The following is a 25215-nucleotide window of genomic DNA, read 5'->3' as shown; positions in this document are numbered from 1 at the left end:
TAAAAAGCTAACAGAGGATTTTAAAGCCAGGTCTGACATGGGTTTGGATGCAGAAGATGAACTCCATACCCAAAGTTATGAGGTGGTGCTGTAGAGATAATCAGCTGTTTCTCTGATAATTCTCTCTGATTCTTGAGGGAGCTTTTCTCCACAAGCTAGATTGCCTAAGACTAATTCAAATCAGTTCATCTCCTACACTCTTCATAGCCATAGCAGAACAGCCATGATTCATGTGGAGAGCGTGGCAAGTGAAGTTGTGGGCAGGCTGTAACACAGTCAAATAGCAGGTTCTCAAATGAACTGATGGCAAGCTGCAGAGGCAAGGGCTGGCTGCAGTAGGAGGTGGTGGGAAGCCCACTGATTGCTGTTTAGATTCAGAAAATTTGAATGAGAATCTTTATCTGTGTGAACCAGGTCTTCTTTCCCAGCATGAACTAGGGGACTGGGTTTTTTCCCAACCCTTCTTCAAACTGAGCTCCAGGGGAGGTTTTTATATTTGCAGATAGAGTTTTTTATAGAATAGAATTAACCAGGTTGGAAAAGACCTTTGAGATCATTGAGTCCAAACTACCACCCAACACCATCTAATCAACTAAACCATGGCATCAAGTGCCTCATCCAGGCTCTTTTTAAACACCTCCAGTGATGGTGATTCCTCCACCTCCCTGGGCAGCACATTCAAACCTGCCATTAAAAACAAAGTTGTGCTTGTCCTCTGTGCATTCCTATCATCCTTTGGCACACCTGTTCCAGCCCCTGTGGAACTTCAGGCTGTTGTTCACAGGATCCAAGTAGCTTGTCTGTTTATACATGACACAGCAACCTGCAGTGTCGACATTTTCTGTCCTGCAGATGGGTTCTGATTAGCATCTCATGCAAAATTTGGTATCCATAGACATTTGCTGCCCCAAATCATCAATCTAAAAAGGTGGAGCAGTTTTTCATTAAAGTGCAAAGTCAGCAGCAGGCATCTTTGGTTGTGGTATTGCTTGAAAAGGTCTCACAGGGAGTAGAAATGGCTTGAATCAGCTATGCTGGGTGAATAAAGCTGTATTGGGGTGGCTGGAAGGGTCTGGAAATGCTGCTTCTTATGAAAGGATTTGTTAAATGGGAACATGAATTTTGCAAACCACACTTGACAAAGCACCACTGAAAATGTGCAATTTTTCTTTGAAGCTGGATACTCTATGAGAAACCCAATTTTGAAGGCCCCTCTATTCCCCTGGAAGAAGGAGAGATGGAGCTCCCAGATATTTGGGGCACAGGTACTTCTGAAGAGGCAAACGAGTGCAAACCTCCACAGCCTGCAGTGATTGGATCAATAAGACACGTCGTTAAGGCAAGTAGTAGCAGTGAAGGGAATTTTGCACAGATCTTAATGTTTGGTGATGTTTCCTGGTACAAAGTGTGGTGGGTGCATTAGGACAGAAGTGTAACATGAGTTACAAATGTGTGAAACAGTCTGCCATGTTCAGTTGCTTGTTTAATCACAAAACAAATGGGGGTGGGGTTGCACAGTGGGGATTCTGCAGACATCCTCTGGAAGGAAGGGGCAGAGAGAAAACTTTGTGGGTTTTGTTAGAACAGCCTTCAAAATTATATGTAGAGCACGTGTTTTGTAGCCTGGTCAGTCTCTCAGGGCAAAAAAATCCATGCCAGAAAAGCTTCACTAATTTCACAGGCTCCTGTTTTCAAAGGACGTGTGTGGGTTTCCCCTTTTGTGTTATTCAATACAACCCAAATTTGTGCTCAATTCAAACTTTAGTGTCACCTGCCAAACCTTGTTTGAGCCTCAGAAAAATAGCCCCACATGCACAGACTCACCAGGGAGCTTCTTCCACACGTGGTGGAAGAGCCTTCCTGTATGCGCTTTTCACCCATCATTAAGTAGCTGCCTTTGCAGGCTGCCCAAGCAAGCATGAGTGATGAAGTTACTTGACTAGGAAAGGAAAAAGGGAGGAATGTGTATTGCTTGTCACTGCAATTCTTGATTTAACTGTTCTCTTCAAGAATGGTTTGCTTGGTGTTATCTTGGGGTTTGATTTGCTCGAGGAGATCTGAACTGATGGAAGAAGATGCAGATGGCAGAATGTAAACGATGTAAATGCTGCTTGACTGAGTGTCTTGGTCCAAACAGAGGCAGGCAAGCTGGCCTAGGTAGACTTCTGTTATAGAATAGAATAGAATTAACCAGGTTGGAAAAGACCTTTGAGATCATCAGGTCCAACCTATCACCCAACACCATCTAATCAACTAACCCATGGCACCAAGTGCCTCATCCAGGCTCTTCCTAAACACCTCCAGTGATGGTGACTCCACCACCTCCCTGGGCAGCACATTCCAGTGGCCAATCTCTCTTGCTGGGAAGAATTTCTTCCTAACATCCAGCCTAAACCTTCCCTGGCACAGCTTGAGATTGTGTCCTCCTGGTGCTGGTTGCCTGGGAGGAGAGACCAACCCCCACCTGGCTACAACCTCCCTTCAGGTAGTTGTAGACAGCAATAAGGTCTGCCCTGAGCCTCGTCTTCTGCAGGCTAAGCAACCCCAGCTCCCTCAGCCTCTCCTCATAGGCATCCAACAGAAGCAGCAATTGGCAAGTGGGTGGAGGGGGGGGGGGAAACAATTTCAAATCAGCAGGCATTTCAAACTGGGCTTGGTTGTGCACAACCATCACAGAAGTGGCAGCACAGGTGAAGTGATGATGGCAATCTTCATTTTTTCAGGATTACAGAGTTTCTCGAATTGATTTGTACACAGAACCGGAAGGGCTGGGAGTTGTGACTTCCTTTTTTGATGACACTGAAGAAACAGGGGTGTTTGGCACCACTCAGAAGACTTGTTCTATCAAAGTACACTGGGGCATGTGAGTATGTAGCTCTGTGTGAGCGTGTGCTGCTATGAAAGGAATTTGCTCTGAGCCATGAGTCGCGCCTGTCGGACACGCAAGCAGGCTGCAGTTACCCTAGTCCTGTATTTTGGTGCTCCTTGTTGACAGCATCATTAGGACATCATTGTCAGGCTGCACCCTGGGAGAGGATGACCTCTTAAAAACGTTTTGCTGGAGCTAGTTTGAATTCTGCTTGCACGTAGCAGAGAGTAACTCTTGTGTATTTGTAGCACAGGAATGAGTTTGCCCCTCCTGCTCTTTCCCCTTTAGGCAAACTTGTCATAAATGAGAGCAGTGTCCAGTTCTGGGCCCCTCAGTGTAGGAAAGATGTTGAGTTGCTGGGAAGTGTCCAGAGAAGGGCAATAAAGCTGGGGAGGGCTTTGGAGCACAGCCCTGTGAGGAGAGGCTGAGGGAGCTGGGGTTGCTTAGCCTGGAGGAGGCTCAGGGGAGACCACCTTGCTGTCTACAAATCCCTGAAGGGAGGTTGTAGTCAGGTGGGGGTTGGTCTCTTCTCCCAGGCAACCAGCACTAGAACAAGAGGACACAGTCTCAAGCTGTGCCAGGGGAGGTTTTGGCTGGATGTTAGGAAGAAATTCTTCACAGAAGGAGAGATTGGCCATTGGAATGTGCTGCCCAGGGAGGTGGTGGAGTCACCATCACTGGAGGTGTTTAAAAAGAGCCTGGATGAGGCACTTGGTGCCATGGTTTAGTTGATTAGATGGTGCTGGGTGATAGGTTGGACTCAATGATCTCAAAGGTCTTTTCCACTAGTTAATTCTATTCTATTCATTGCCATGAGCTGTTCTAAGACCATGTTTCCTACTTGCTTTGCTCTGAACTGGAGACATCCAAGATCAGACTTGATGTGTCCCTGAGCAGCCTGATCTCATGGGAGGTGTCCCTGCCTCACTGCAGGGGGGTTGGACAAGATGACCTTTGAGGGCTCCTTCCAACCCAGTGCAATTTGTGAGTCTGTGAACTTGAAATCGTTGTACTGAAAGAACATTCTCAAGCCTTTGTGCTGCAGAATGAGGCTGAATGTCACGTGTGGACTCTGGAAGGCATTCTTGTAATTTCACAGTGCATCAGTGGTGATGTTTAGGACATGGATGTTCTGTCACCTGAAAATCTCTCTCCATCTGAGTCTGGAGTGTAATGTCATGAGCTAAGCAAGCTTTGATGAGAAAGGAGACCAAGATGCTGTGCTGAAAACACAGTGTTGAAAACAAACTAACTTGTAAATTGGTACTGAAAATATGCCTCAAATGTGCAGAAAAGGGAGGCTTTTGGAAAAAGTGAGAGAATGGAACCACTTTCAATGAGGTTAGGTCCTGCAGAACATTTTACAGGGTGTACAGACCTTGGCTGGTGCCTGTTGGCTGTGTGGTGTTTGGGCACTGATAGCCTTTGCTTTCCTGCAGGTGGTCTCTTTACCTATCAAAACCTGCCCAACTAAAGAGTTAGATACCACTGCAAAGATGTATTCAGATAAGCCCCCAGGATAGATGGGTGTTTGAGTTACCTTGGTTTGGGGTAGGAATGAAGCACTCAGGTATACAGGGGACTTTTGAGACGTTGAAGGAGTTGGTTCCCTGACAGGTTATTTCTGTTGAACTGCAAGCTTAATCCAAATGACATGTCTGCCAGCAGTAATGAAATCAGGTATTATTTGGAGGTTGATTAGTAGTTAACTCCATCTACCTCTCCACTTCAGCTCTGTCCCTTGCTTAAAACCATTCTGTGAACACTGAAATGGCAAAGTGTTTGGAGAGAGCAGAGCCTGGGCACATCTCTCAGACTGGTTCTTAATTTGCTTCAGTGGGACAGCCTTTTTTTGGGGGGGTACTAAATCTGCATAGACTCTTAACAGCCTTGATTTCTCTCTCTTGCATTTGGATCCCTTGAAGGAAAGCAGACTAATATTTGCACCAGGAAGCAACATAGAGGGCTGAAAAAATAACCTTCCTCAGATGTCAGTTCATTAGTCCAGTGTAGAAGGAAGTTGCTTCTGCCACTTGCTTGCATGAGAAAGTCAGTAAATTGCTGCTGCTTTTTTTGCTTGCTGCAGGGTTTTTTTCTTTCTTCTAGTTTATAGGCATGGCACAGTCAACTTTACTGGCAGTGGAGGGAGGCTGTGATTCTGAGTAACCTTGCCATGTGGGTGTGGTTGTATCGTCTTAAAGTTTCCCAGTGCTCATGCTTAATTGTTGTTTACTAAAAGCTGCCAATAAGAATGAGTCAGTGCACCTTTATCTTCTGATTGTGCTGCCTCCTTACCCTTCCATCTGCTTAAATTCTTGCAGTGAAGCTAGAATCACAGAATCATTTAGGCTGGAAAAGGCTTTCAAGGTCATTGTCCAACCGCTGACCCAACACTACCAAGGCCACCACTAAACTGTGTCCCTCAGCACCACGCTTACACAGCACCTCCAGAGATGGTGACTCCATTGCTTCCCTGGGCAGCCTGGTCCAGTCCTTGACAACCCTTCTAGTGAAGAAATGTTCCCCAATACCCACTGTAAACTTCCCCTTCTGCAAGTTGAGTCTTTTTCCCTTTGTACTCTTGCTTGTTCCTTGGGAGAAGAGACTGACCCCCACCTGGCTCCAGCCTCCTTTCTGTGGAGAGCAATGAGGTCTCCTCTCACCCTGCTTTTTTTTCAGGCTAAGCAACCCCAGTTCCCTCACCTGCTCCTCACAGGACTTGTTCTCCAGGCCCTTAACCAGCCTCATTGCCCTTTGCATGCATTCCAGTACCTCAAAGTCTTGTAGTGAGAGGCCCCAAACTGAATCCAGTATTCAAGGTGTGGTCTCACCAGCACTGATTACAGGGGGACAGTCACCTCTCTCGTCCTGCTGGCCACTCTTATTTCTGGTGCGGGCCAGGATGTTTCTGGAATGAAAATAAGGCTTGAAAGTTACTTCAGTCTGAAAGTTGGATTGCCTTCAGATAAGGCAGAGTCAAATCCTCAACTGTGTGTTCATTGCACTAACGTTTTTTTCCCAGCCTGTTCAAACAAAACACTTCCATTAGTGGTGGTGCCTGCACAGGCAGATGCCAGCTTGTAGTTGGCAGTTTTGGTGGTAAAGAGAGAGAGTTTTATTAGGGGTGCAGTGATGTCTTTTCCAAAGTAAGCATATTGTCTTGCTCCTCACTGTTCAGAGATGTTCTGGCGTTTTTATCTCACGCTTTCCTCCTCCCACCCCTCCTCTTTTAGATGGCTAATTTATGAAGAACCTGGTTTCCAGGGAGTCCCTTTAATGTTGGAGCCTGGTGAATATCCTAACTTAGCATTCTGGGAGAAGAAGGAAGCCTACATCAGGTCCATGAGGCCCTTGAAAATGGTAACATGAAAATTGTTGTTGTTGTTTGCAAGTTACATGACCTGTGTTTGTGTTGGAGAGAATGTGTTCAAGGGGCTGTGTTTGCTGAGGTTCACAAAGAGGAAACTTTTAAACCCAAATGTTTTAGCCTGTACAATTCCTGAACTTCCAACACTTGCTTGTATCCACTTCTGCCTCCTTGTTTTCACTCGTGTTCTTCAAGGAAGGTTTCGCCTTCATTTTGTCTTTTTGTGTGTGTGAAGTGACTGACTCTTGGAGCTGCCTATAAATTGTCTAAGTGCAGACAACTGAGGGTTTTTTCCCTTTTCTTTTGTGTTTAACCAGGGTGGTCGCAAAGTGGAATTCAGTGGAGAGCCAAAGGTAAAAGTCAATATTTATTTGGTTGTCCAAAGGTCTTTTTTAACACCTGCACTGCACGTGGGGAGATAAATAGGATCTTGACTGGGTACCAACTGCTGATGTCTAGTGGCTGGTCCTGCTGTGTGTGACCACACCATGAAACTACAATTTCTGCCCATGTTTATGTATCCATCACATGGACTGAAGCTGGAAGAGGGGAGGTTTAGGCTGAACATTAGAAAGAAAATCTTTACAGCAAGAGTGGTGAGACACTGGAACAGGTTTCCCAGGAGGCTGTGTATGCCCCTTCCCTGGTGGTGTTCAAGGCCAGGCTGGATGAGGCTTTGAGCAACCTGGGCTGGTGGAAGGTGTCCCTGTCCCTGGCAGGGGGTTGGAACTGGATGATCTCTAAGTTCACTTCCAACCCAAACCATTCTATGAACAGCAGATGGGCAGTGAATATTCAAACCCTCATGTTGCCTTTCTGAGGGAAAGACCTCTTGGAGTGAACAGTGAGGTCCTACGAGTTAGTTTTCTAACCTTCCCTGTGCCTTCTATGTGCCCATGCAAAACAAACTGTTCAGAATCTATCATGCTCTCTGCAACACTTCTTATTTTTATCTTCTACTTCATTTCTCCTACAGGTCATTGTTTATGAGAAGCCTTTGTTTGAAGGGAGACATGTGGAAATAGAATCAGAGATCCTTATGCTTGATGACAGAGAACCAGAAGGGAAAACAACACTTCCCCTTGCATCGGTGGGATCCTTGAAAGTGCTAGGAGGAATGTAAGTGTGGCAAAACACCAGCACTACTGCCCCTTCCATTGAAGCAGTGACTCCATAGTCTGGAAAAGCAGTGAACAAACCCAGTACCCATTTATTTCCTTTCCTTTCCTAGTTTTTTGGGGGGTTAAATATGGAAAAGAACAGATTTCACACATCTGTATCTGCTCCATAACAACGGGGGGGGGTGGGGGGGTGGGGGGGTGGCAGCTCCATTTTCACACACAGGCTCTGTTGTTCTTGCTGTTGTTTAGTTGGGTTGCTTATGAGAAGCCTGGGTTTGAAGGCCACCAGTACCTGCTGGAAGAAGGAGCATATCAGGACTGGAGAGACTGGGGTGGCTATGATGAAAAGCTGCAGTCGCTGCGACCCATCCTTGGTGTAAGTTGCAAGAGCAGGGAGAAGGCATCTCTGGAGTGCACTGAGAGGTCATGTTGCATGATGATCTCAAAGGTCTTTTCCAACCTGGTCTGGTCTATTCTATTCTATTCTATTCTATTCTTTCCACAGAAAGAGCAATTGGCCACTGGAATGTGCTGCCCAGGGAGGTGGTGGAGTCACCGTCCCTGGAGGTGTTCAAAAAGGGATTGCATGTGGCACTTGTAGCCATGGTTTAGTAGTCATGAGGTGTTGGGTGATAGGTTGGACTTGATGACCTCTGAGGTCTTTTCCAACCTTATTGATTCTATGGTTTTCCTTATGGTGCTTCTCTTTGTTTTTAAACAGGACTTCACAAGCTCCCATATGATAATGTACAGCGAAAAAGACTTTGGATCAAAGGGTTCCAATATTAATGTGTTAGGAATCATCTCCAATTTGAAAGACACTGGATATGGGCTGAGGACACAGTCTATAAACGTGCTGAGTGGTGTGTAAGTGATATTTTTTTCTGGCTGTTTAATGTGCTGTTTTTTGTGGAACTGGAGAGTGTTTGCAGAGGTTTTTCAGCACTCTCACCCCCAATGTCAGTGTGCAGTCTTCAGGTAAAACTTTCTGCCCTTGACTGCAGAGTAAGAACAGTCAAGTTTAACTGAATGTGTGCTGAAAACCACTTTTCTTCTCACAAGAAGATCAGATGGTCCCTGGAAATACTGCCTTACATCCTGGGGTGTAGTAGAAGGGCTGTGGTGAGTGGGTTGAGAGGGGTTCTTCTCCCCCCATCACTCTGCCCTGGTGAGGCCACATCTGGAATAGTGAGAACACAATATTTAGCACAGTGGGTCCCAAAACTTTGCATTGGCATGGCCACAAACAGCTCAGGCTTTGTGCCACGTGTTGTCACACTCTGTTGGTAAGCCAATAGACTCTGCTGTCCGAGGGCTGAACGCCTCTGCTGTGAGGACAGGCTGAGGAAGCTGGGGTTGTTCAGCCTGGAGAAGAGGAGACTCTGGGGGATCTTCAGAGCTATCTTCCAATACCTGAAGGGATCCCTACATGAAGGGATTTTTCATAAGGGTATCTAGAGATGGGGCAAGGGGGAATGGTTTGAAGCTGAGGGGGAATAGATACAGACTGGAGCTGAGGAAGTTCTTCAGTATGAGGGTGGGGAGATTCTGGAATAGGTTTCCCAGGGAGGTTGTGGATGCCTCCTCCCTGGGGGTGTTCAAGGTCAAGCTGGATGAGGCCTTCAGCAACCAAGTCTAATTGAGAGACATCCTTGCCCATGGTAGGGAGGTTGGAGTAGATGATCTCTGAGGTCTCTTCCAACCTGAGCCATGCCAGGATTCTGTGGGTGGATGTTTTATTTAGTTAGTTTTTGGGGGTACATCAGTTGGAGATGGAGCTTCACAGCCTAGGAGACTGCATGAAAGCATTCTAGAAATACAAGCAAGCATTGGCAGTCCAGTCTCCAAATTCACAAAATTACTTAAGGCAGAGGACCCAAAAGTGTATGAGACATGGAGTCTCCCTCCCTGCCTGCTATGCTGGTGACTTGCTGAAAGCTCTGCCTTACCCAGCCCCACCCTGAATCTTTCTGTGCATTATCTGTGCAATATCTCTGCAAGTTTTGTCTGGATAAAGATTGCAGAACCCAGCTCAGTGCATTCCAGAGGAATGGCTTTAATTTCTATCTGGATATGATGTGACAGCAGTTTTTCTTCTGCCTGCTGACCTTTGAAGCCACTGTACCCTTTTGTGTTCTGTAATGTGCAAGGGAGATTCATGGGAAAGAGTCATCCCTGAAGGTTGGGAAACAAATTGTGGGTTGCCTATAATGTCCTTTGTGTAGTTGTGTCTGAGCAGCCGAGATAGGAATCATCCTTGAGTTTGAGTATTCCAGTAATTAAGAGTGACTGTAATGCTCTGATGGTAAAGTCATTACACACAAAACTGCTGCCCCACAAGCTGTGCTCCTGCTCCTCTAATCTCACCTTGTAGCCTCTTAAAGGTGTCATTTGTAGCAACAAGCTTTTAAAACGTTTAGTTCCATTGTTTATAGCAGGTGACTGGCCCTCAGCTCTAGACAGTCTTGTAGGGCCTTTTTCTTCCCAAAGAGTGTTTGGGGTTTTGTGGTGGTGTCCTTACTAACTGCTGAGCCTGTCAGAAAGGCTGAATGATTCATGAGAAGCTCTGCTTGGGAATGAAATGCTTCACTTTAAATGCCAAACAACTGTTCAGGTAGAAAGTTTTTCTGTCTTTCCTTCCAAGAAATCAGTCAGAGAGTGATGAATAATCCCTTGAGCAATTTCCTGGGCTGTAATGTAGGTGATGCCGTAGTGAACTGGGACAGGCTCAGTTAAGGCTTATCCTGATATTTCCAAGTGACCTTCCTGGTATCATATTGAAAGTGCTTAATTATTTTCTTTAAAGGCAAAAAAATGTAAGAAGCTTTGAACCTTCTCTAGAGGTTTTTGAACTGCAGGTGTCTGGGCTAAGCAGTTATTGCAGTAGGAGATAACAGAGGATCTCTGTTGCCCACATTATTAACTTGATTGCCCTGTAATTTAAAGGGTATATCAAAGAAAGGAAAGCCTGACACTGCAGTGCACAGATACCACTCAACAAGTCCCAGGCTAAACTGCATCTCCAAACTGTGTGCTGAAGGCAGCCCAGCTCTGCTGGAGCCCGTGTTCCATGTGGGGTAATAGAGCACCAGCTGCATTGCAGTTTCCAGCTATGATGTTTCTGAAGGGTGTTTCCAAGCAATCTTTTGCCATCTTTGCTAAACCCACTGTGAAGACATCCCCAAGAAAAGATATCCTCAGGTGATGAGGATTGACTTCTGAAAAATGAAAATGTTGTGCTCTTGAGCATGCTTCAGAGACTGGCCAGGCATAAAATCCAGGGAATTTTATTCTCCTGAATCCGGGGCAAGCCAGACTGCCTGAAAGTAAGAGAAGCCTTTCTTCTTTTAAGGAGTGTTTGATGTTTCCTTCCAAATTGCAGAGTTTTAAGCAGTGGAAAATGGAAGTATTTGCTAGCAAGAGGTAACACCCTTTGCAAGTTTCAGCAGGTACCAAAATCAACTGCTGTACAGTTTTGATTTCCCTTCTGCTGAAAAGCTCTTCAAGCTTGTATTTAACAGCCCTCAAAATCCCAGGAGCTGCATGTTTGAAGTATGCCTTTTCTTTATCCATAAACACACTGAACTTGTGCCAAAGCTACTGAAAAAGCCTTTGTCTTTTAGCTGATCCTTTTGGAACTTGGGAAGAGCTTTTCTGCATCTGGTTTGGGTGTTTTTTTTCCCCCACGTAGGTGTTTGTGGTCCTGTAATCAGCCTGGGTTTCCCCTGATTTTCAAGTCATTAGCCCACAGTGCAGATGTGGCTGTTTCCTGTGTACGTATGGGTGGTGATATGAAGGAAATTAGGTGATGAGTTGTTCACATGCAGGAGCCAGAGTGTAGTAAATTTAGTACAGATGCATTTGGGAATGTAACGTAGGTGAAGCTAAAGAGGCGTGAGGTATGAGAACTAACCTCAGCAGGAGCTGAAAAGGAGAGGAGCCTTTGGGTACCCTGTGGGAGAGCACTGCAGAGAAAGCTTTCACTTTCTTCCATCTCTGAACTGAGATAAACTGACATTCAAAAAAATCCTTGCAAGGAGTCAGGAAATGGATGTTCACAGGGGCCTGGGATACTGGGAAGCACAAGCACAAAGGGGGATGAGACAGAATCTCTCTTCTCTCTTTCCTTCTTATAAACAGAATTGGATTGCTTCATCCTTTCTGTTAACAGTGATACAAATCTGCAAGTGCCAGTTGCCTTCCTGGCCCCTCATGGCCTTCCTGCTTAGCATGTGTAGGCCACTGCAAATCTATTGCATCCATGTAGTAAAGTTTTAGAGCTTGAGGATTCTCTTTCAGACCTCAAAGAGTGCCTGAGAGCTTACTTTTCACAACGATGACATTTAGTGTCATGACAGTGTTACCATTTCTTCCACAGCTGAGAGAGGTCTTCCCAGGGTTTAGATGACCTGTCCTGAATGAATGAGCAGTGCAAAAGGGGGATTGCCCCTCTCAGCTGATGTCAGAAGGAGCATACCTGCTGAGGAATGGTCAGTGTTTTAAAAGATAGCCAGGCAAGATGAATCCTGGGCTAACCATGGGCAGAGCTGGTGTCTGGCAAGTTACCTCTGTGTGAGTTCTTTCTTGGCTGTTCTTCTAGCCTCTGTTTGGAGCTGCACTTCCTAGGCATCACATTTAATGGAACCATAAAATGGTCTGGGGACCTCCAAAGGTCATCTGGTCCAACTCCCCTGCAGTCAGCAGGGACATCCTCCACTAGATCAGGTTGCCCAGAGCCCTGTCCAGCCTCACCTTGCATATCTCCAGGGGTGGAGCCTCAACTGCCTCCCTGGGCAATCTGTTCCAGTGTTCTACCACCCTCGTGGTAGAAAAGGGAAGCTACTCCATGTGTAACAGTGCTGACAATGTAGAAGTGATGGCTTTCTGTACATCTCTGGTTCCAGGGATGTGGATGGTGCAGAGGTGTGAAGGTCTCCAGCACCACCCTGCTAGCAACCTGGGATGAGGCTGTTGCTCAGCCTAACTAAAGCAATTTTTAGGGCTAGGGGTTACCAAAACTGCTGTGTTAGAACTCACTCCCTGTGGGGCAGAGTTGTTGGTACCATGCTGCAGAGCAGTACTGCAGTTTTTGTGGTGCCTGGCAGCTGGGATGTGACTTGTGCTCAGACATGGAGGTGATGTCTTCTCTCTGGGCCATTCTCTTAAGTCATGGAGCTGGATTAAGGCAGTGCTGCTTCCTAGAGATAGTCTTGAGGTCTGACAGGTTTAGCTGGCACTGAATTCAGCTGCCTGACCTTCACTGGTTATGGCTCTCAGCAGCTTGTATGGCTTCTGAATGACATGGAGAACAAGAAGTGATTCACCAATAAACCCTGAGCCTCAAAACTAACTAGAAACTGTGTGTGCTGACTTGCACAGAAGAGTGGTGCCTAAATCCCCTTGACCTCAACAGAAACATGCAAGTGAGATACCTTGGTTACTTCGGTGTTCAGGCTTGTTTCTAGATTGGGGGAAACGAAGCAACTGCTACCTAGAGATTCTTAGGAGGCATCTGGCATGTTTTATCAGTCCCTTGCTCTCACTTGTTGGCATAGGTGTCCCTCAAGGTAAACTCATGCTCTGTGCTTGCACCCAACACATCCAGTGAGCAGTTGCTGCAGTTAAGGACCCCCCATGCTCACAGCTTTTGGTGTGTGTGGCACACAGCTGTAGACACACCTGAGACACTGCCACTGTCTGCTCAACTTCTTGTACATACCAGTGTCTCTCTGATGAATTAATACCAGGTGATTTTGAAATGTGCCTTGAAATATGCCTTAAGTAATTAGTGCATAATGAGTTAGAATAATTGATTATATCTGAGGCAAACCAAGAGATGTGAAGAGTGATAAATGTGAATCACTGTACCTTGGCCATGGGCAAGTAATGCAGAGTTCATCCTTTCAGCACAGACCTGTTGATGCAGCTTTATTTCAGCCTGAAGTTAGCCCTCCTCTTACATCTGCAGAGACTCTGGAATAAGCTTATTAGAATCCAGTTGCTCAGTGTGTGTTTAGATGGTGAGAGTTAGGTGTAAGGTCCTGCATCTAGGTTGGGGCAACCCTAGATATCAGTACAGGGTGGGGAGTGATGAGATTGAGAGTAGCCCTGCAGAAAAGGACTTGGATTGGGGGTGCTGGTGGGTGAGAAGCTGGACATGAGCCAACAGTGTGCACTTGCAGCCTGGAAGGCCAGTGGCATCCTGGGCTGCATCAGAAGCAGCGTTGTCAGTAGATGCAGAGAGGTGATTCTGCCACTTTACCCTTCTCTGTTAATACCACATGTGGAGTACTGCATCCAGCTCTGGAGCCCTCAACAAAGGAAGGACCTGGTGGAGGGGATCCAGAGGAGGGCCAGAAAAATGATCAGGGTGCTGGAGCAACTCTCCTGCAAGGACAGGCTGCAGGAGCTGGGGAACTAAGAACAAGTTCTTTACCAGGGGGGTAGTGGAACACTGGAACAGGTTGCCCAGGGAGGTAGTTGAGGCTCTCTGGGAATATTCAGTCAGGCTGAACAACCTGATCTAGTGAAAGATGTCCCTGCTGACTTCAGGGGGATTGGACTAGATGACCTTTGGGTGTCTGTTCCAACCCAAACCATTCCATGATTCATATTGGCATAGTAGGGTGAAGGAAGTGAAATTTGCATGGGGTTTGAAGTATGGGATCCATGGGCTTGTTTAGGATTTTATTAGCATCACAAGTTGGCACTTGAGGGGAGAAGACTTGTATTTGTTCTTACATTAAGAGAGCAATAAATGGCCCCAGCTGTATTCTGGAAAGGCAGTGTGACTTTTCCCCATCACCCTTCTCTTCTGTCTCCCTCAGGTGGGTGGCTTATGAGAATCCTGAGTTCACAGGAGAGCAGTACATCCTGTCCAAGGGGCTGTATCCCAGCATTGAGGCATGGGGGGGAAAGAACTGCAAAATATCTTCAGTTCAACCCATCATTATGGTAAGCAGTTAACTTTATACTGGTTTTGCAAGCTTCCCTGAAATGTTTGAATCTCTGTTTGTCTTCTGTCAAATGCAGTTGGTTTGCATTCTTTAAGCAACAATTCATAGCAAACTTTTGTGTGCTCTTTATTTTAGCCCTGGGTAAAACACATTTCATTTTTTCTTCCTTTCTTTTCCTCCCCAAACTTCTGCAGGATGCTGTTGGAAGCGAGAGAGGTAAAGTCAAGGTAAGATCCTTCTCTGAGTGCGTGAAACATACTGTGTGGTGTCTGGGACCTGCATAAATAAATGGCTTTTTGTCTAGTGTGACACCCAGGTGTTTGCACAGCTGGTTGGCTAGTCAAAGAGTCAGAGCTGCAGGTGAAGGCAGGCTGCTTTCCCAGCCTCTACAGTAAGGCACATTGAAGGCCCAAGGAAGGTGAGGTGTAATACACAGCTGCCACCAGAACTCTCTCAAGGCACAGGCAGTGTTTTGGTTCAGCCAGTGAGCTCTTTTTGGGATATCAGTGATTGTTCTGAGAAGCTGGAGCCCACGAGCCTTTATGCAGAGGTCCAGGTACCTAGATTCTGTTGCTGAGTCCTCAAAGACAAAACATAGCCCTCTCTAATTAGAGCAAGGGCAAATCTTCATAGCCCTCCAAAGCTGTCCAAAACCAACCCTCTTCCCACAGAAGGGTGTTAGATTCCTAGATTCATAGAATGGTTTGCATTGGAAGGGACCTTGAAGGTGATCTAGTTTCAAACCCCCAGCCATGGGCAGGGGCAGCTCCCACCAGAGCAGGTTGCTGTTCGTGCTGCAGCTGTGACTTAGTTCCCTTTGCACTTAGTTCTTTGGTGAACAGAGCTGCTTAGGGTGGTTGCACTTCAAGGGAATCTCATTTGCTCACAAATGCTGCTGAGTTGTGCTTAAGTTAATGCCACCTTTGTCAGTAACTAAGAGGAGGACATGGCAGGGAGAACTTGTCTGCTCAGGGACTTAATGTACTTTTATGTTGAACTGCCTCCTGTGTGCAAATATTAATGTGTAGCTTTGACAGTGAGGCTAGTGGGGGACTTCCACCATTCTGTCTTAATTCTGAACCTTTTCATGTTTGTCCTTGTACAAAGTTACTATTTTTCTCTTTCCCAGTCAAAATGGTGAGTATGTCCTGGAACTAAACAGCAGGGAGAAAAGTCTTAGCTGTCTTGTTTTGCTTTCTTACCTAGTAGTATGCTTCTCTGGAATCTCCTGCACAGGGGTAATGTATAAGCTGTGGGGAACACAGATCTCCAAGCTGCTTGTTTTCAGCCATGTGCATGAAAATTGTTTTGCATCTCTATGTTGTGTGGCTACTGAGACCTTATCTAAGGAAACAAAGAGGCAGTGGCTTGTAGTGAGCAGCCTGCATCCCTCGTCAGCATGTTCCTCTTCGGGCAGCGCTGTGCATGCCCACACTCGTATCTCTGTTCAGAGGGATTAGAGCTGGTAGGCATGTGATAATGTGAGTGTCTTCTGTGTGATCAGGGTTAATTACCCTCCAACCAAATTAGCAGGTTTGCTGCTTAGCATTTTTCTGGGTTTTTGTAAAGAAGGACAGGAGGCTGTGGGTGATGGATCCTCTCCTACCCTCTGAACAGAGAAAGAGCTGCTGTGACTGGAGCAGTGACAGGCACATGGAGCCCAGCTCCCCTGGGAGCACACCCCACGCTTGCTGGCGTGCTGTTGCAGCTCTGTGCCAAGATGATGCACCACTCATGTTCTGAGGGAGACAGCTAGTTCTCATTTAGTGGGAAGAGGGTGTAATTTGAAAATTAAATGGATTAATAATCCAAATCAAAAGCCTTTTATGGCCCTTTGGTAAAGCTGTGCCCATTCTGGCCATTCTGTGGGAATTTTAAACCCTTCACCAGCAGAGAGACCAAGGAGGAGCTTTGTTAGTGGTGGTTCAATGGTTTGGTGTTTTACTGAGTGATTTACAGCAGAGGGAACCTTGCGGTATTGCTACCTTGCTGCCTTGAGCAAGGGCTGCCACAACGAAGAGGGAACAAAAGATACATGTAGCTGAGGTGCTTTGAGTATGTTTTCATCTAATTGCAGAAGTAATGGTGGACAGATACTACTGAAGGCTGCAGAATGAATTGTTTTTAAAGGTCTTTCTCACTTTTTAAAGGTCCAGTTATTTTCAGAGCCTGGATTCAAGGGCAACTGCCAGATACTTGAACACACCACGGGATGTCTCGATTCGTTTACTGCGAAGTCTTCCAAAGTTTTGGGTGGCAGGTAAGCTCTGCTCAATGAGGACTGCAGAAGCATGAGAGTGCTCAAAGTTTGTAGAAAGCAAAGCACTTTCCCAGCACTTGAAGTGGTTTCACATGTGGGGGCTCCCAGAGAACAGTGCTCTGCAGCCTGCACATCGGTCTCCAGCTTGTCAGGACAAACCATTGTAAATAACATCTCTGCCAGCAGCTCCTGCTGAAGGCTGAGAAACACTCAGCAGCATGTTGCTTGCACAGAATTCTTAAGAGGCAATTTCTTCTCCTCCTTCCTGCAGCTGCATAATGTATGACCAGGAAGAATTCTCTGGTAACCAGTATGTGTTGGAAGAAGGAATCTATCCTGATCTGGCAGCCATGGGTTGTTCACCCCAAGCGGTTCTAAAATCGTTACGGATTATAAACGTTGTAAGTAAAGCTCTTAGAGATATTGTGAAGCTAAGAGAAGTTCACTGGTGACCCTCACCTCCTGCAACAGGGAAAATGCTGGAGACTCCCAAACAACAGAGAAGGGTTCCTTTTCCATGGCTTGGTTTGGGTTTTCTATGCAGTAGCAGTTAGATGTCTAACTGCAGTCAGGTGGTTTGCTCTCTACAGCTAACTTGAAAGGAGGTTGTAGCAGGAGGGGGTTTGGTCTCTTTTCCTAGGCAAGCAGCACCAGAACAAGAGGACACAGTCTCAAGCTGTGCCAGGGGAAGTTTAGGCTGGAGGTGAGGAGAAAGTTCTTTACAGAAAGAGTTGTTTGCCCTTGGGATGTGCTGCCCAGGGAGGTGGTGGAGTCTCCGTCCCTGGAGGTGCTCAAAAGAGGATTGGACGTGGCACTTGGAGCCATGGTTTAGTTAGTCCTGAGGTGTTGGGTGATAGGTTGGACTGGATGATCTCTGAGGTCTTTTCCAACCTTATTGATTCTATGATTCCATGGCCTCTCTTTTTGCAAAAGAGAGGACATCACAGAAGCAGCTGCCTGGGATCACATTTCCTAGCAACAGCTTACATCTGGAGCAGGCTGCCCAGAGAGGTTGTGGAGTCTCCTCTGGAGACATTCAAAACCCACCTGAATGCATTCCTGTGTGACCTGCCCTGGGTGATCCTGCTCTGGCGGAAGGGTTGGACTCAGATGATCTCTGGAGGTCCCTTCCAACCCCTCCCATTCTGCAATTCAGTCAAGAGAGTTGAGGATGTATCAGGTAGATTCTTTATTACCCACTAGGAGAGACCATTTGGACTGGGCTGGGAAATGTCAGTAGGAGAGTGTGAAGAGAGATCTGTACTGTGGCCCTTGTTTGTATTGTGTGTGTTTAAAAAGCAGCCTTAACCAGGCAACTTTGCATGACATACATCTAATTACAAGAGACTATCGCTGGCAGCAGGGAAATGCACTTTGAGTTAATCACGAAATAATGCACCCTGCTAGATAAAGGAATGCAGCACCCAGTGCCATCTGGCAAAATCAGACGGTGGTGGTGGTGTGTGTGTGGTGGAGACAAACTAAACAGCATTTGCATGTTTTGTAACACATCAGGGACGAGGAACCAGTTTGCTCAAGCCTAGAACCAATCATTATTATGATGGATCACTTCTAGAATAGAATAGACCAGACCAGGTTGGAAGAGACCTTCAAGATCATCATGTCCAACCCATCATCCAACACCATCTAATCAGCTAAACCATGGCACCAAGCACCCCATCCAGTCTCCTTCTATCTTTTAAGATCAAAGTAATTTCTAGCAAAATGTGGTGAGGAATGCAGGAACTTGGGGCAGTGTGAAGCTTTAGTACACTACTGCCTCCTTTCCTCAAACCTGGCAACTCCTGACCTCCACTGTAGTTTTGGTAACCTGTCAGTGGTGCAGCAGTGGATGAAGAACTCTGTCATCCTCTTTCATGTCTCTGGAGCATTTTGATGTGCAGCATAAACATCTGCTGCAAGCACGTCTGCCTTCTGAGCTCTTTGGTTGTCCAGGAGACAGATCCTGTTAAATGTGCCTAGCCAAGCTGGGTGAGTGATCACCATAAATCAAAACAGGTTCCTTTGTACGTGCCAGCATCGAGTGCTTGGGCTTCAAGTGCTTGCTTCAGACTGGAAGGATCAGCTTACTCTTGAAGGATTTGTTGTTTGTGACAGACTGTTGTGTTAAAACAGCCCAGTGCCAGTTCTGTGCCTCTTCAAGTTCTTACAGCTTCTGAAGCTTGTAGGGCCCTACCATTTATCACACTTCAGACAGCAGCGTGGAGCTGCATCAGTCTGCGAGTCCTGTGCTGCTGCTTCCTTCTTTGGAGTCTTACAACCTGCAGAGAAAAGGAAGATGGGTTGCTTGGCTCAGCAGTTTCTCAGCATACAGAGGCCAAATGGGGTGGAAGTGATCATATTACACTGTTCATTTTTCATAGCTTTACAAAAGCTTGAACCTCACTCCTCTAGATCCTGGTTTAACCTGTCAGATTTCTCTGGGGATTTGGGTTTTTTTGGGCAGTGCCAATCTTGATTCCTCCCTCACCACCTGCCATTCCCATAGCTTTCCTCATGACTTTCATTTCTATACAAGGAGCGCCTTTGCTATTTTCATGTGTCACATTGCTGTACTTACCTAGTTTGACTCCCCTCTGCAGGGATCAGTTTCTAAGGGACCACAAAGAGAGGAAATGCAGGGAATGCCTGATAAACCTGGAAGTGAAAGGGAAAAGGCCTTTTGTTCATTAGCTCAAGGGGGCTGGGTTTTCACACTGCTGTATCTTGCATGCTCTGCATCTTTGTGCTGCAGATATTAACCAGCATTTTTCTTTCTTGAGTCTGCTACAATTTCTTTTTCCTGAACATCCTATAAAAGCCAACTGTGACTCTGCTTTGTGTGTGAAGAGTCATGCTGAAAACACTTCTTAATAAGCAGCTCTGTGGAATAACTAAGTGCAGCTCCACAGAAGCTTCAGCAGTGCAGTACATGGGAAGCAGACAGAAAACCCTTGAGCTGACCTTGCACTTCTCTCTGTGGGGAGCTTTCTTTAACAGTGTTGGCTGCTAAGTCTAAAAAGTGCCCAGAGAGGAAGGTGTGGCAGAAATTGGGAGGATTTCCTTTTCTGTCTGTGTTTTCTTTGGAAGCAGATTGTTTCTGAAGCACTGCATGTGGCTCAAGGGCTGCTGCCTGGCCAGTTGCATGTCTCAGAGTGCAGGTACAGGTGTGTGAAAGGGCTGAGGAGCTGAGGCACTGGGGCATCATGATGGTGTGACTCTTCCTGTTGGGCTCTTTAGCTACGATGACACATCACAGTCTAACTGGTGTTACCCTTTCACAGTGGGGATGAGCAGACTGATTTTGGGAGTAAGCTGAAAGGCCTTTTCCTGGCATTTTCTGTGCTGAGGAAGCACAGCTCAGCTGCTGTGCTGGAGTGCTGGGGAGGCAGTGGCGATGCTCCTGCAACGTTGTCATCCAGGACCTTCAGCATCAACAGGAAGATTAAAGAGAATTTAGGCACTATCTAGAAATGGGCAGAGATGAGGTCTTGCCTATCCAAGTTCCATGCAGGCAGGGACATCTGCTGGCCTGGGGGCCCTGTTTCCACCCCTGAGGCCAGATCTGTCTGTCGAGACTTGGCGTCACGCCGGGCGTTCCCGAGCCAGCTGAGGTGTTTGCAGCATGGCAAACACAGAGCAGCAGGAAGGAGCTCCTCTGGCTGTGGCCGTGGTTTTATGCAGTCATTGATGGAAGGCTTGCAGGAAAGGGAGTGTCAGGGTCACCTCTGTGTATGAACATAAACTGTCACACAGGACACTCAAGCTTGATTGAGTGCACCCTGAGGCATGTCAAACTCTTACAGTTTCCAGGGGAAGGCTTTAATTGTGACAGGTTATTTCCAGTCCAGTCCACCTTGCCACATGGAAAAGAGTCCATGGTTTGTTATCCAGGAGACTTTTGCAATGGATTCAGTGATGCAGGGAGCTTCCTGTGGGCAGAATACGTGCCACCAGAAGCATTTTGACAGAGAGGGAGAAGAATCATCTCCCTGTAGCCATCTAGACAGTTTGGTTGGTACAGATTTTGCTTGAGTCATGAATCTCATGTCAGAGGTATCAATCTTCAAGCTTTTGTCTAAGTCATAAGCAATGCTGACAAGGCTGTCATCATGTGAAGCTGTAGAAATCAATGTTACCTTACTGGGTGTTCTGATCTGAGATGAAAGCTCCTGCAGGGAGTGGGGATTAGTGCAGTGGAGGAGGGGTATGGCACTAATTAAGATGTATTTTAAAACACAGTAATATCTTATGCAAGAATCAACCACAAAGACATTGGTATGTGCCTTAGCATAGGGGAATTTTATGTTCCATGCAAGCAGGTCACTTCTGCATGTCTTGTAGAAGGGCTTTTTCTTACTTTTTGGGGGTTCTTTTAAGTAACCTATTGCAGAGCAGAAGTGTTATTGAGGGTCTTTGATCTTAAACAGTTGAGATGAAACCTGTGAAATGAAAGGGATGTGTGGAGTAATGATGTTCACAGCCAGCATCTGGAGGTGTGACATCCTCTGAAAGTGCTTCTTGTCCTTTTACAGGAGCTGTCTGAGCCCTGCATAGCTCTGTTTGAAAAGGTGGATTTCCAGGGAAAGAAAATGGAATTCAGTACAGAAATCCTGAATCTGCAGTTCCTGGGATACAACCCGCAAGTAGCTTCACTTCAAGTCCTTGGGGGCATGTAAGTTTAAAGTCAGTTGTTGGTGCTTTGGAAGGATTTACCTGTTCACCAGAAAAGCTACTGCTGTTGGAAGCAGAGGGGTATGAAACTGGATTATCACCATGTGTGCAGTGCTTTAATACAGCTTTTCCTTTTCATGTCCTGTTTCCACAATTTTATCATCACTGACCAGTGCCCTGTGCTAGAAATTTAAATGGATTTGAGTGAAGCTCCCAAGGAAACCGATGCCTTTACTCACATTATAAAAACCAGCTCACATAGCATCATAAAGCCAACTTCTATGCTCTTGGCCTAGGTCTCAGTCATAAAAATATCATTCAGGTTCTGATCTGTGTCATCAGTTGAAATTGTTTTAATAATTCTCCACTTTAATCCTTTTACCTAAGTGGTGTGGACACAGTGGTGCAATGAGATCATGACCTGGTCCATTTGGGCATTAGTAATGATCCTTTTTGCTTCAGGAATTGAGTCAGACTACTGGCTGTAAATCTCCCCCATTCTCTCCCCCATTCCAGTGCTCCAGCTTCCTGTTGTTAATCTCTGCCTCTAAGACACTTGCCCCAGCTCTATGGTCAGGCTTTTTTCTAACATGGAGAATGTGACTTACATTTTTAAACAACAGACCCAGGTTTCTATTGCTTTGCATTTAAATTTGTTCTTTTGAAGAGGCAAATTTCCAAGGTGTGTGCTAGAGAAATGCTGCTGGATAGCTTAAGATTGCCCTCAAGTGGATAGCTAATACCAGAGCTGGAGAGCAAACCATTTGTCTCATCTAGGTAAACTGGTCAAAGGGTTTCCTTAGCACCTTGAACTGGAGTTGGAAATATTAAGGCCATAAGAAAAGGTACATGCACCACATAAGGCTCCATAAGCCTTCTAGGATTTCAGCCTCTTTCACCATAACCACAATATAGTTGATGGGGCCTCAACCACCTCCCTGGGAAATCCCTTCCAGTGTTCCACCACCCTCATGGTGCAGAACTTGTTCCTCACATCCAATCTGAATCTCCTCTTCTCTAATTTCAAACCATTGCCCCTTGTCCTATCACTGCAGGCCTTTGCAAACAGTCCCTCTGCAGCCTTCTTGTAGCCCCCTTCAGGTACTGGAAGGCTGCTGTTAGGTCTCCTCAGTGATTTTTAAGTAACATAGCTTCAAACTGAGCAAGCACACTGCAGTGTACTCGTCTGAGTGTGGCTGGTCTACACCAGGAGGTGGCTTTATGGTTTCTGAAGACCTGTGATAAAGAAGTCCCTTGGCTTTCCATGGCCAAACACTACTGCTTTGTTGGACAGATTTCTATTATTTGCTGATTCCAAAGCAGGATTTGGCAGTCAAAGCATCCTGTCTTTTTCTTTTTCTTTATTGCATTTCCCCTCCCTTCACAGATGGGTAATTTATGAGCACAGCAATTACAGGGGGCACCAGATGCTGCTCTCACCAACTGAAATTCCAGACTGGCATCAAGTGAGCGGCTATCGTCGGATAGGCTCTCTGAGACCACTGCTGCAGGTGAGCAGGCCCCGACAGGAGAGTGTCAAGTGCTGATTTATAGTTTGTGATGGATGTGGGGGGATAGCACACAGCTGCAAAGAGTGCTGGTCGTGATGCACGTCACCAGCTTTTAAAGACATTCCTGCCGCTGCCCTGGCTCTGCGGCGCTGCCGCCGCTGCCCTGGCTCTGCGGCGCTGCTGCCGCTGCCCTGGTTCTACATTCAGCATTAAAGCAAATTATTGGCCACATTATTTTAGCAAGCAGTGGCTGTGACTACTATATACAAAAATATTTTCAAGGGCTTTTTTTTCCCCTTTTAATAAGGAGCACCCAACTGGCTGCTGGCTGTGCTGGCTGCATTATTTTGGGAAGAACAAGAGAACTGGATGCTTCAATTAGCAATGATCCTGTGGTGATTAAGGAGGGGGGAGGTCCTTCCCTGCTTATTACTTACCAGAATGATTTGCAAATCTAATTGAAAACTTATTCCTGTGGCATCCTTTTCATTTAGTTCTCTCAATAAGGACTATGTGATTTGGTCCAGTGCTGCAGCCAGCAGTCCTGGGAGTTTTAACATTTGAGATTCTTGCTGAGCCATCTTTATTGAGGAAAGAACTTTTTCTATTACACACATTGCTTCTGCCTGTAACCAAATGCACTTGCTTGCTCTTATGGTGTTGTCTTTGTATAGCCTTGAGCAGAGGTAGGAATGATGTATTTTGACTGTCCTGGCTGAGAGCTTGTCTCAAGAGAAATGTTAATGTCTGTTAGGCTGCATCATGAATGTGGAGCTTAATACTGGCTGCAAGTGAAATAAGCAGCACTGCACAAGCGCACCCTTAATGAAAGCTAAGGGCATGGAATCACAGAATGGTTTGGGTTGGAAGGGACCTCCAAAGGTCATCTAGTCCAAGCCCCCTGCAGTCAGCAGGGACATCCTCCACTAGATCAGGCTGCTCAGAGCCTTGGCCAGCCTGACCTTGAACAGCTCCACAGATGGGGCCTCAACTACCTCCCTGGACAACCTGTTCCGGTTTCTCCACCCTCATGGTGCAGAACTTGCTCCTAGCATCCAATCTAAATCTGCTCTCATTTCAAACCATTGCCTCTTGTCCTGTCACTGCAGGCCTTTGCAAACAGTCCCTCTATAGCCTTCCCTTCAGCCCCCTTCAGGTACTGGCAGGCTGCTATTAGTTCCTCCTGGAGCCTTCTCTTCTCCAGGCTGCACAACCCCAGTTCCCTCAGCCTGTCCTCGCAGCAGAGGTGTTCCAGCCCCCAGTCATCTTCGTGGCCTTCCTCAGCTCCACCAGATCCCTGCCCTTCCTTTGTTGAAGGCTCCAGAGCTGGACACATCTCTCCAGGAAGCCAGCAGGGAGAAGTTAGAGCTGCTCAGAATTAAAATCCCTTAGCTTTTCACTCTCTGGTGGTCTCAGAGCTTAGCAAAGTCTAAAGCTCTCCACGCAGAGTGGCAAACTTCCAAAGCTTGCCTTGTCCTACACATTGATGGACTTTGGAAATAAATTCTCAGATAGAAATATTAAGCTTTGTAAGAGGAAGAGGGAGGTGTGGGGTTGAGCACTTCACAGCAGTTGCAGTTCAGCAGAGCAGGATGTGTTCTGTGCTGAGGCTGTGGGTAAGGTGCTGTGTTGTTCTCTGCAGAAACGTGTCTACTTCAGGCTTCGAAACAAGGAGACAGGAAAATTCATGGCAGCTGATGGAAACTTGGACAACCTGAACCTCCTCAGAATACAGGTCACAGAAGATACAGACTCAGATGATCAAATCTGGGTTTATCAGGATGGATTCATAAGGTGCCAGGTGAGGCTCCAGTTCAATGTGAATTTTCCCTTTTCCTCTCCAGTGAGACTTTCTGAGTTCATTTCCTACTCCATCATCTTAACTTATTCCATTTCATCTGTAATATCATCTTTTCATAGGCTTGGGGGGGGTGTTTGTTTTGGGGGTTTTCCCTTGACCTCTGGCTTATTTTCAGGTTATGAAAACTGGTTGTACTTTACCTTTTTTTTTTTTTATGGAATTGAAACCTTTGAGAGATTTAAGCTGCAATTTACTTTTCCCCTAAAGACCTGTAGCCTCAGTAAGTACAATCAGCACCAGATTGCTCTTCATGAGCTCCTTCCACAGGCATCTCCTCTTTCTCCACAGTGAGACTATCACAGAAGTGTCCAAGCAGGGGAGGCCTTTTGAAATGCAGCCCCTTCCTGCTTGCAGTTTGAACAGTGCACACCTTGTAGTAGATTGATTAGTGTAATGTAGATTATATCCTCTCCTCTTCTGCATTCAGGCAAGCTTAAAATCCTCCTCTTCAGAGTTGTTCTTGGGGGTTTTTCCTATTTTCTCTTGTTATTCCTACATTTGTCAAGTTCATCCCTTTTCTGTTCCTCTGTTCAAGTTTCCAAATGAAGTTCTCGCTTTTCTCAGTCCATGAAACTAACCATGAGCAAATTGTCACT

General features: G+C 46.2%; 1 protein-coding gene across 1 annotated transcript in view; it reads left to right on the top strand.

Annotated features, from left to right (window-relative positions):
- CRYBG1 (crystallin beta-gamma domain containing 1) overlaps nucleotides 1-25215 on the top strand; it is a 42321-nt gene that overhangs the window by 10633 nt on the left and 6473 nt on the right. The window contains exons 6-19 of the mRNA XM_054174031.1: nucleotides 1177-1339; nucleotides 2724-2863; nucleotides 6103-6229; nucleotides 6554-6589; nucleotides 7213-7355; nucleotides 7607-7733; nucleotides 8079-8224; nucleotides 14185-14311; nucleotides 14508-14540; nucleotides 16464-16573; nucleotides 16845-16974; nucleotides 21109-21248; nucleotides 22635-22758; nucleotides 24401-24559. Of these exons, the coding sequence (XP_054030006.1) occupies nucleotides 1177-1339; nucleotides 2724-2863; nucleotides 6103-6229; nucleotides 6554-6589; nucleotides 7213-7355; nucleotides 7607-7733; nucleotides 8079-8224; nucleotides 14185-14311; nucleotides 14508-14540; nucleotides 16464-16573; nucleotides 16845-16974; nucleotides 21109-21248; nucleotides 22635-22758; nucleotides 24401-24559 (1705 nt within the window). The remainder of the gene's footprint in view (nucleotides 1-1176; nucleotides 1340-2723; nucleotides 2864-6102; nucleotides 6230-6553; nucleotides 6590-7212; nucleotides 7356-7606; nucleotides 7734-8078; nucleotides 8225-14184; nucleotides 14312-14507; nucleotides 14541-16463; nucleotides 16574-16844; nucleotides 16975-21108; nucleotides 21249-22634; nucleotides 22759-24400; nucleotides 24560-25215) is intronic.

Source organism: Dryobates pubescens, chromosome 28 (assembly GCF_014839835.1).
Source record: "Dryobates pubescens isolate bDryPub1 chromosome 28, bDryPub1.pri, whole genome shotgun sequence".
Taxonomy (NCBI): domain Eukaryota; kingdom Metazoa; phylum Chordata; class Aves; order Piciformes; family Picidae; genus Dryobates; species Dryobates pubescens.
Note: the sequence above shows the minus strand (reverse complement) of the source record. Positions and strands in the feature narration are given on the sequence as shown.